Here is an 11,155-nt window from a genome sequence, read left to right as displayed (position 1 = left end):
GTCTGTTGTGTTACGGTGTACAGAGTCAGTGGTCTGTTGTGTTACGGTGTACAGAGTCAGTGGTCTGTTGTGTTACGGTGTACAGAGTCAGTGGTCTGTTGTGTTACGGTGTACAGAGTCAGTGGTCTGTTGTTATGGTGCACAGAGTCAGTGGTCTGTTGTTATGGTGCACAGAGTCAGTGTTCTGTTGTTATGGTGCACAGAGTCAGTGTTCTGTTGTTATGGTGCACAGAGTCAGTGGTCTGTTGTGTTACAGGGTACAGAGTCAGTGTTCTGTTGTGTTACGGGGTACAGAGTCAGTGTTCTGTTGTGTTACGGTGTACAGAGTCAGTGGTCTGTTGTTATGTTACGGGGTACAGAGTCAGTGGTCTGTTGTTATGTTACGGGGTACAGAGTCAGTGGTCTGTTGTGTTACGGTGTACAGAGTCAGTGGTCTGTTGTGTTACGGTGTACAGAGTCAGTGGTCTGTTGTGTTACGGTGTACAGAGTCAGTGGTCTGTTGTGTTACGGTGTACAGAGTCAGTGGTCTGTTGTTATGGTGCACAGAGTCAGTGGTCTGTTGTTATGGTGCACAGAGTCAGTGTTCTGTTGTTATGGTGCACAGAGTCAGTGTTCTGTTGTTATGGTGCACAGAGTCAGTGGTCTGTTGTGTTACAGGGTACAGAGTCAGTGTTCTGTTGTGTTACGGTGTACAGAGTCAGTGTTCTTTTGTTATGTTACGGTGCACAGAGTCAGTGTTCTGTTGGTATGTTACGGTGGACAGAGTCAGTGTTCTGTTGTGTTATGGTGTACAGAGTCAGTGTTCTGTTATGTTACTGTGTACAGAGTCATTGTTCTGTTGTGTTATGGTGTACAGAGTCAGTGTTCTGTTGTGTTATGGTGTACAGAGTCAGTGTTCTGTTGTGTTACGATGTACAGAGTCAGTGTTCTGTTGTGTTATGGGGTACAGAGTCAGTGTTCTGTTGTGTTACGGTGTACAGAGTCAGTGTTCTGTTATGTTACGGGGTACAGAGTCAGTGTTCTGTTATGTTACGGTGTACAGAGTCAGTGTTCTGTTGTGTTATGGTGTACAGAGTCAGTGTTCTGTTGTTATGTTACGGTGTACAGAGTCAGTGTTCTGTTGTGTTACGGTGTACAGAGTCAGTGTTCTGTTGTGTTATGGTGTACAGAGTCAGTGTTCTGTTATGGTGTACAGTCAGTGTTCTGTTGTGTTATGGTGTACAGAGTCAGTGTTCTGTTGTTATGTTACGGTGTACAGAGTCAGTGTTCTGTTGTGTTACGGTGTACAGAGTCAATGTTGGGTTTAAATATTAATGTTGCTATGAGCCACTGTGATGTCTACACAGTGAAGAGCCTCAAGCTACTTTAAAATTCCTCACTTTCTCTCTCTCTCTCTCTCTCTCTCTCTCTCTCTCTCTCTCTCTCTCTCTCTCTCTCTCTCTCTCTCTCTTACTTAACACGAAACACTCTCATCCAAAAACAGCAGTAGCCACTTTTTATAGCTGAGATCCATTACATCACCACACCTCTCCCCCTCACCCTTTCACTGACTGAACAGAAGTGTGGGGCCACTCAGTGGAGCAGACTCTGTGTAGATAGGGGGCACTGTTGTCTGACAACACGTAGGGGATTAGGAAGGCCAGCAGTTGCTTCCCAGAGTAGCGGTATAAACCTGGATGATTTAGGGCTGCAGGGGCCCCTGGCCCCTCACTCCGCCCCTCCGCTGAGCTTCAGCCAATCATCCGCTGTCTTTTGTGCTAATTTGGTTCTATGTCAGAGAAAAGGCTCAAGAGACTGAAGCAGGACTTTGGGTCTGGGGTTTTCTCAGAAAAGTTTGTTTTGTTGTTTGTTTGTTTATTTATTTATTATCAACAACTTATGTGCCGGTTATGAATCTGCCATTCTGGGAGGGATGGGGGTGTTATGTAGTCTTTGTTGGAGAGCTCGTAGGAAAACAGTGGTTGATTCTTGGAAGACCTCCACGGAATGACACATCCCTTTAAAGGGTTTTTTGATGGCGTAATATTTCTCTCACCATCTCTCTCATTCTTTCGTTCTTTGTGTTTCTTAAACAAGACTCTGGGAGTAGCAACCGCACCAGGAAGGCGGCAAATCGCCTTTAATTGTTCATCTCGGTTAAACAGCCCCTGATGAAATGTTCCTCAACAAGTATTCATTCAATTAACCTTAACAATCAGAGTTTATTACCATGACTCAACCACACGTGATATTTCTGACCTCATATCCTTGGCTTGTTATTTCTTAATCTGAAAGGGTTGTATGTGTGAGTTTTCATTTTACTTTCTGTCTGTTTTAACTCACCTTAGGATATAAAGTAATTATGATAATTATCCCATCAATGGGTTATACATTTTTTTTAATGCAAATGTGATTATGTAAAACATCTGTCATCCAGGACATTATCAATACTGATAAATCCCTGATGGTAAAAACCATGATGCCTCGATTCTTGACATACGACATGTCAAACAGCCAGAAGGAAGATGGAGAATCCCTCCTAGGGGGAGCACCAGGTCTAGCAGGAGACTAGCTTCAGCAGGCTAGCAGATGTTCAGGAGCAGGGTGGAGTCATCTACACATGGATGTTCAGGTCGTCTACACATGATGTTCAGGTCATCCACATGATGTTCAGGTCATCCACATGATGTTCAGGTCGTCCACACATGATGTTCAGGTCGTCCACACATGATGTTCAGGTCGTCCGCACATGATGTTCAGGTCGTCCACACATGATGTTCAGGTCGTCCGCACATGATGTTCAGGTCGTCTACACATGATGTTCAGGTCGTCTACACATGGATGTTCAGGTCATCCACACATGATGTTCAGGTCGTCCACACATGATGTTCAGGTCGTCCACACATGGATGTTCAGGTCATCCACACATGATGTTCAGGTCGTCCACACATGGATGTTCAGGTCGTCTACACATGATGTTCAGGTCGTCCACACATGATGTTCAGGTCGTCCACACATGGATGTTCAGGTCATCCACACATGATGTTCAGGTCGTCCACACATGGATGTTCAGGTCGAACACACATGGATGTTCAGGTCGAACACACATGGATGTTCAGGTCGTCCACACATGGATGTTCAGGTCATCCACATGATGTTCAGGTCGTCCACACATGATGTTCAGGTCGTCCACACATGATGTTCAGGTCGTCCACACATGATGTTCAGGTCATCCACATGATGTTCAGGTTGTCTACACATGGATGTTAAGGTCATCCACACATGATGTTCAGGTCGTCCACACATGATGTTCAGGTCGTCCACACATGATGTTCAGGTCGTCCACACATGATGTTCAGGTAGTAGGTGGTGATGTCTGTTTTTGTTTCCCACCCTGCAGGTGTTTGAGAAGCTGAAGGACTACGTGCTCATCCCCGTCTCCAACAAGGAGTGTGCCAAGGTGGACGGATCCCTCACGTGCCTCTCAGTCCTGTTCAACAAGCAGGCCAAGGTCTGAGGGACCCTACTGAGTGTGCACTACGGCCACGCCCCAATCCCCGCCAGGAGCTCCCTTCCCTTTCCTCCTGCCCTGGATGATGATGAGGGGACGTCAGGTGGCACTGAAATAGAGAGGGCCGGGTCCCAATTCTACAAAGTTCACTCACTTCCCCTAACCACTTCAGCTTGGTAAAAGTCTAAATGAAGGGCTGCTCAATCATTTCTTAAGTGTGTACTAGTGTGATTATCTCTCTTCAGTGATTTGAGGTGTGTGGTGGGAGTGGGAAGCTTCATTCTGTTGATGATTCAATTAGGAACATCCCAAGTACTCAAAAACAGCTGTGTTGATTTCTCAAAATGTTTAAAGTGTAGTTTGTCCCAGGTGGGAGTGCCCAGAGGAAGTGAGTGAAGGTAAGATTGGGACCCGACCTCTCTATGCCGTCCACTCTGTGTGTGTGTGTGTGTGTGTGTGTGTGTGTGTGTGTGTGTGTGTGTGTGTGTTTACTTGTGCCCAGACTCCTGATCAATGTTTACAATCTTCTGACACAGCCATTGGAAGACCCTGTCTCTGCACAGAGAACGCCATGTTTGCTGTGCTTTTTGATTGGTTGTTTTTTTAGCAATGGAGTCAGTGGAGACTTACATAGCCATTCAAATCAAGTGAACTAGAACCGTCCCAGTGCCACTCTGACAGCCCAGTCAGTCATGCTCCGTAATAATCTGGTTTTCTGTGTGTCTGTACTTTAATTTTCAGGGGCTTGTTCATTGATTTTTTTTTTTATTAATCATTAGGAAATTACTGATTTAAATGTTACACCTTTCTAATGCGTGAATGAATAAATGAATTTCTGATCAGTTGCAATTATTTCATGAGTGCTGAGTCCCTGTGCTGCTCTGCTGTAGTTAAACTCCCTCTGGAGTTTTGCGCTCTCTCAGGGTTTAATTGATCGAACCCCAACCTGACACACCTCTGACCAACATGGACTGATGTCTTACTGTTTGAGCCGACCTAGGTGTGTGTCTGTGTTAGGCACCTAATGTTGATGGGGGACAGGTTGTATGTTTTGTGAGCTCGTATGTGGCCACGTTCATACTAGATGACCATCTATGACCTCGTACGAGTCTAGAGTCTCAGATGCAGAAGGTGATTGGTTCGTTAAGAAGGTGATTGGTTCGTTAAGAAGGTGATTGGGCCTCCCCCATCGCTGCTGACCAACGTGCAGGTGCCCTCATGGTACCTCGTAACCTCAAAGCTGCATGTTTACGCTGATATGGCCTTTACGCTGCCAGCGTCCTTGTCTAAGCTCTCTGTGTAGGAACACCAGCCTCAGGTCTTCTGCTACATCTGCAGTGTAGCTGCCATTAGTGAAACGCGTCACCTCATACAAAGCAAGACGCTTGGGCCACAAACCCTTAATCAGCTCCTGCCAGGGAAGATTAGTGGATCTGTTAGTGAAAAGTCAGAAACCGTGTTCCTCCATGTGAACTGTGAACCTTTCATTTGTTTTGATGAATACAGAAATCGTGTGTCTGGCACTGAACCTGTGCTGTCTGTGGTGTTCCACTGGCGCGCCTGGCCGTGTCGACGGGCCAGTGCTGTTGGAGAGTGTGCAGGCTTCGGAGAGCCAGAGAGAACAATGTTCTTCACAGGCTCCTCCAACCCAGACGCTCACCGAGCTCCTCGTTTCACAGCAGGTGTTTTGGAACAGAGACGCAGTGCCTTGATATTCCTACTCTATGACTCCTTTCCCTCTCTCTCTCTCTCTCTCTCTCTCTCTCTCTCTCTCTCTGTGTGTCTCTGTCTCCCTCTCTCCCTCTCTCTGTCTGTCTCTGTCCTCCCTGATGAGACATGGAAGGAGTGTTTCTGGACGAGTGTCTTCTCAAGCCATACACATGTTTGCTCTCCCTCTCGGGGTCACGGTTGGGACTTGTTTCTGGTGGTGATGTCACGCAGGCGGGGAGCACGATGGCGGTGCCGCCCCACATCACCGGGGACGTGAGCGCTATATTTTACAGGCTGCTCTTTGGCAGAGAGAGACTGCGTGATACCATAGAGGCTTGTGGAGACATGGAGGGATGGTGAATAGCTTCGGGAATCATGTGACTTGTAACGTGGATGTCAGCGACGTGTCATTGCGCCGTAGACTAAGAGACAACAGGGTGGCGTTACGTCTCTCTGTCATCTGTCTCGTGGCTGCTAGCCTTGGGCCCGTTTCCTCTCACTCTTCTGTAATTCATCCATTAAGACACGACAGACAAAAACTAATTTTTAGCCAGCGCTGCAGCTGTGAGGGTCGTAATGCTGAACTAGGTGTGAAACCCAACCTGTATCTTATTTATCCCTGCTGAGTAGATCCACACAGCTCTAGTACTTCTCAGATGAATCCTGGATTTTGTCCATTGGGTTTGTGAGTGAAAGTATTGACTCTGAGTAGTTTTAGACCCTCCTGAGTAAAAGAAGAAAATAAATGTTTTATGATGAACTATTAAGTTTGTGAACCTGCAATGCTCTGAGAGCTGAGCAGCGTTGAACGCAGCCAGTGGTTTTAGGGGCCTGTGAACCCTTTTTATTCAGTGATGTAGCCCTTACTATAGAGACTAAACTCAGGTTCTTTCACTTTGCTGTCTGATGTTTAGCTTTGCTACGTGTGTCATTGGTGTAGGTTATGTCCACATAAGCGTTTTCACTGTATTCCACTTTTTGATCCGTAAATAAATCAATAAAAGCGAAATTGACAACATAACGAGTTTGTGTTTGTTTTTGGGCATGCTATCTCTTTAATATCATGAAATTAATACATAATTACGTTATAGTTTGTGGAGTTGCGCTAGTAATTTTCAAAGCTTTTTCAAATGCGTTTCAGTCTAGTGTTTCTACGGGGTTTTCCTGCCACCTAGTGGACATTCATAGCCAGTGCAACGACATCAAACCATTAGACCGTCTGGCTGGACGCGACGCGCCACCGTCGTCATCAGTCTGCGACCTGCTCAAAATGGCGTCTATTTATTGTTGCCGTTAAAGTTGTCGCTTATAACAAAATATTTTCGTAGTGGGTTTTTTTGTCTTCTTGATTTATTGCAATGAGTGACGATAAAAAGGCCGAACCGCGGAACTTTTTTATGGGTTACGACGACCTTAGTGACAGCAGTAGTGACTCCGACGATGCAGACCGAGAACTGCCCCACGGCGCCAGCGCGTCTGCGGGGAGCGGCCGCTCGTCCCCGGGCACCAGGCGCCCTGCCGGGGGGGCCCCGCTACCGAGACCCGACGACCTGTTCCGATCCGTCACCAAACCCGCCTTCCTCTACAACCCCCTAAACAAGCAGATCGACTGGGAAAGCCGCATCGTGAAGGCGCCCGAAGAGGTAAAGTGGAGGTGAAAGGGAGATGTTCGGAGATGTTCGGTGATGTTCGGTGATGTTCGGCGATGTTCGGAGATCGTGGGACACGTCCAGACCTTCAGGGTCTCAGTCCCGCTGTTGTTGGTGCCCCTGAGCGCATTGCGCACTTGGCCTGGCCAGAGACGTCAGGTTCGGGTGTGTGTGTGTGTATTTAGGACAGCGTGTCCCCACGTTACGTCAGGTTCGGGTGTCTGTGTGTATTTAGGACAGCGTGTCCCCACGTTACGTCAGGTTCGGGTGTCTGTGTGTATTTAGGACAGCGTGTCCCCACGTTACATCAGGTTCGGGTGTCTGTGTGTATTTAGGACAGTGTGTCCCCACGTTACGTCAGGTTCGGGTGTGTGTGTGTATTTAGGACAGTGTGTCCCCACGTTACGTCAGGTTCGGGTGTGTGTATTTAGGACAGTGTGTCCCCACGTTACGTCAGGTTCAGGTGTCTGTGTGTATTTAGGACAGCGTGTCCCCACGTTACGTCAGGTTCGGGTGTCCGTGTGTATTTAGGACAGTGTGTCCCCACGTTACGTCAGTTTCGGGTGTCTGTGTGGATTTAGGACAGCGTGTCCCCACGTTACGTCAGGTTCGGGTGTCTGTGTGTATTTAGGACAGCGTGTCCCCACGTTACGTCAGGTTCGGGTGTCTGTGGGGATTTAGGACAGCGTGTCCCCACGTTACGTCAGGTTCGGGTGTCTGTGTGTATTTAGGACAGCGTGTCTCCACGTTACATCAGGTTCGGGTGTCTGTGTGTATTTAGGACAGCGTGTCCCCACGTTACGTCAGGTTCGGGTGTCTGTGGGGATTTAGGACAGCGTGTCCCCACGTTACGTCAGGTTCGGGTGTCTGTGTGTATACAGCGTGTCTCCACGTTACATCAGGTTCGGGTGTCTGTGTGTATTTAGGACAGCGTGTCCCCACGTTACATCAGGTTCGGGTGACTGTGTGTATTTAGGACAGCGTGTCCCCACGTTACGTCAGGTTCGGGTGTCCATATGTATTTAGGACAGCGTGTCCCCACGTTACGTCAGGTTCGGGTGTCCGTATGTATTTAGGACAGCGTGTCCCCACGTTACGTCAGGTTCGGGTGTCTGTGGGGATTTAGGACAGCGTGTCCCCACGTTACGTCAGGTTCGGGTGTCTGTGTGTATTTAGGACAGCGTGTCTCCACGTTACATCAGGTTCGGGTGTCTGTGTGTATTTAGGACAGCGTGTCCCCACGTTACGTCAGGTTCGGGTGTCTGTGGGGATTTAGGACAGCGTGTCCCCACGTTACGTCAGGTTCGGGTGTCTGTGGGGATTTAGGACAGTGTGTCCCCACGTTACGTCAGGTTCGGGTGTCTGTGTGTATTTAGGACAGTGTGTTTTGTGCACCTCCTTACCATTCACTAAACACTGTCCGCCTCAAAAACTGCACGGCGTTTCACTTTGCCTTTTCTGATTGGTTGTCTGATGATATGTCAATCAGCCTGCCAAGGAGTTCAAGCCATGGAAGAACAATGCAGTCCCGCCCCCTCAGAGCTATGGGGTGGAGGAGAAGAAAGGCCCGCCCCCCGGCATGGACATGGCCATAAAGTGGTCCAACGTGTACGAGGACAACGGAGAGGATGCGCCACAACCACGTGGAGGCCACACCCACTTCCTGCCTGAGGAGGAGCAGCCCAAATCTGGTAACAGAACCACCACACCCACAGCTACCCATCCATCCATCTGTTAGAGGTGTGCCAAAAAATCGATTCATATATCAAAAATCGATTCTCATTTACTACGATTCAGAATCGATTTTAAATGTCCCAAAATCGATTCTAAGTCGTGGTGAAGTCTCGCGTTACGTAATTACAAAATTACACAAGACTTTACACAAGATTCTGGGACACACTCATGTGTGGAAAAGTTTCAAAACAAATGGAGGAAAGAGATATTCAACCTGCCCCGTCTTCGTTTAAGGCAAAAATATGGGTTCATTTTGGTTTTTACCGAATGCCAGGGAAGATCGAACTTGACACAATGTAGCTCGTGTGCAAGGCTTGTGTAACACGGTGAGCACGGGAACGTACACAACGCGTGAAATAATATGGTGGACCCAAGTGCCGGCTCGCAAGAGCAAGACGTTTGACACTTGTCAAATGTATTAGCGAGAGGGAAACGTGCACAGCGACCCAGAACGAACAAACAAAACTACGCGGAAGACTCAACACGCAAGAGAATAGAAACAAAAACCGTGAGGGCACGGAGTAAATAGAAAATACAACGTGTGGTAAATAACACTCAACCGTAGTGAGACGGGAGAAAGAAGCAAAATAACAACAGTAACTAAAAAACAGCGCAGATATATGCAACGCGAAAACGAAACGCCATCAGAAGTAACTGGAAAAATAAAACCCTTCCCAAAAATAAAGGCAAAACGGATAGGAAGAAATAAAGGATTGGGAAAACTTGAGATGGGTCAGGAAGCGACGCAGGAGATAGATACTCGAATAAGTAAAGAGAAAGCATAACAGAGAGAGGTGGCGAGACACCTTCAAACGATAAGCAACCACAGAGGAAGCAGAGACTGGCTGAGAACGTACGGTTACGTCGGTTTAGTCTGGGACTGACTCTGGTGCCCTTAGCGACGGCTGGGGGAACTGCATCCGAGCCAGCCCTGACAGCTCGCAAAATGAAGCTCAAGAATTTTGGTAAAATCGTTTTGAATCGAAAATCGATTTTGAATCGAATCGTGGCCCCCAAAACCGGAATCGAATCGAATCATGAGATAGTAAACGATTCCCACCCCTACTATCTATCAATCTATCTATGATACGTTGTTTTTGTCCCTCTCTCTGTTGTTTCTTTTTACTTTTGATGAAGAAATGGTGTGTAATTCCTGTAGCAAAGACCTTAAGACCTTGAGCTTGTCCCCTTTGTGAAGATGTAATGATTGGTGTTATGAGGGAGACTCAGGAGGCTACAGTTTACTGCCATCAAATTTACTGGTCACGTACGATGACCCAGACATGGAGTCTGTTATCCAGCTGATTCAAGCAGTACAGGTAATATACATGCAATACACAATATACAGATTAAACACAGGACTTCAGTTTAGCCTACAGCGTTCTCTCTGGTCTAAAAACAAACCTCTGTGTTCCTCAAGGCCACTGACGTCTTCTGAGCATGTTAGAGTGGCAGACAGGCGGGGCGGTGAGTGTGGGCGACGTGACCCGCCCGGGCGACGTGACCCGCGTGACCAGGCCTGATGGGTGTGTCCCTTCTCCTGCTTGCAGATGAGGAAGAGGAGCAGCCGGACAATCCCAAGTCGGCGAAGAAGCGTCGCGTGGAGACGTTCCAGCAGAAGGAGAAGAGGAAGAGGGATCTGGGCCAGGCCACCTCCGACAAGAACTTCGTGGAGGAGGAGAAGAGGATCCTCCGGCAGACGGCCGAGTGAGGCCCGCGGGCCCCCGTGGCCCGATGGCAAGGCCTGGGGCTGGAGTTTGGTGCAGAACCCAAGATGCCGCGTGCAGGCTGGGCTTACGGACGGTGGGGAGATGGGGGGACGTGACACTTTCTAGAAGACATTATACTAAGCTGGACTGCTGTGGTTGTTTTCTGTTGATTTAGCCTGGAGCTCGATGAGAACTTTGAGCTCAGCTGTGTGGGGCATTCTTTAATTTACTTGCGTGTTTGCTTGTAGGGTTTTCCTGTTCATTTTAACATATATTTGATGTACAAGTGTAAACCGTGAGGGGAGCAGAATGGCTCAGTTGGCGTACAGGAGGGATTTGTGTGTTGAAATGTTTAAAATATCCTGTAGATCAACAGACATCTTGTAGACATTAAACTGGATGGGAATGAGAGACACAGCCGTCCTTATCACTGCAGGTCTGCTGAGGTCTCCCCCCTACACCAGATCTCCCCCTCAGTCTCCCCCCTCACACCAGTTCTCCCCCCTACACCAGATCTCCCCCTCAGTCTCTCCCTCACACCAGATCTCCCCCTACACCAGATCTCCCCCTCAGTCTCCCCCCCCACACCAGATCTCCCCCCCACACCAGATCTCCCCCCCACACCAGATCTCCCCCTCAGTCTCTCCCCCACACCAGATCTCCCCCCCACACCAGATCTCCCCCTCAGTCTCTCCCCCACACCAGATCTCCCCCCTACACCAGATCTCCCCCTCAGTCTCTCCCCCACACCAGATCTCCCCCCTACACCAGATCTCCCCCTCAGTCTCTCCCCCACACCAGATCTCCCCCCTACACCAGATCTCCCCCTCAGTCTCCCCCCCACACCAGATCTCCCCCTCAGT

At 48.5% G+C, this 11,155-nt stretch overlaps 2 protein-coding genes across 2 annotated transcripts in view; both read left to right on the top strand.

Annotated features, from left to right (window-relative positions):
* Positions 1 to 6,221, top strand: part of LOC143505876 (N(G),N(G)-dimethylarginine dimethylaminohydrolase 1-like) — a 17,104-nt gene extending 10,883 nt beyond the window's left edge. The window contains exon 5 of the mRNA XM_076996218.1: positions 3,380 to 6,221. Coding sequence (XP_076852333.1) covers positions 3,380 to 3,496 — 117 coding nt within the window. The 3' untranslated portion in view covers positions 3,497 to 6,221. The remainder of the gene's footprint in view (positions 1 to 3,379) is intronic.
* A 219-nt stretch (positions 6,222 to 6,440) lies between these two features.
* Positions 6,441 to 10,703, top strand: LOC143505874 (UPF0690 protein C1orf52 homolog). The gene is made up of 3 exons (XM_076996217.1): positions 6,441 to 6,843; positions 8,339 to 8,540; positions 10,134 to 10,703. Exons 1-3 carry the CDS (start codon positions 6,559 to 6,561, stop codon positions 10,292 to 10,294), a joined length of 648 nt encoding a protein of 215 aa, XP_076852332.1. The 5' UTR covers positions 6,441 to 6,558; the 3' UTR covers positions 10,295 to 10,703.
* The last annotated feature ends 452 nt before the right edge of the window (positions 10,704 to 11,155 follow it).

This window comes from Brachyhypopomus gauderio, unplaced genomic scaffold, assembly GCF_052324685.1.
Source record: "Brachyhypopomus gauderio isolate BG-103 unplaced genomic scaffold, BGAUD_0.2 sc415, whole genome shotgun sequence".
In the NCBI taxonomy this organism is placed as follows: domain Eukaryota; kingdom Metazoa; phylum Chordata; class Actinopteri; order Gymnotiformes; family Hypopomidae; genus Brachyhypopomus; species Brachyhypopomus gauderio.
Note: the sequence above shows the minus strand (reverse complement) of the source record. Positions and strands in the feature narration are given on the sequence as shown.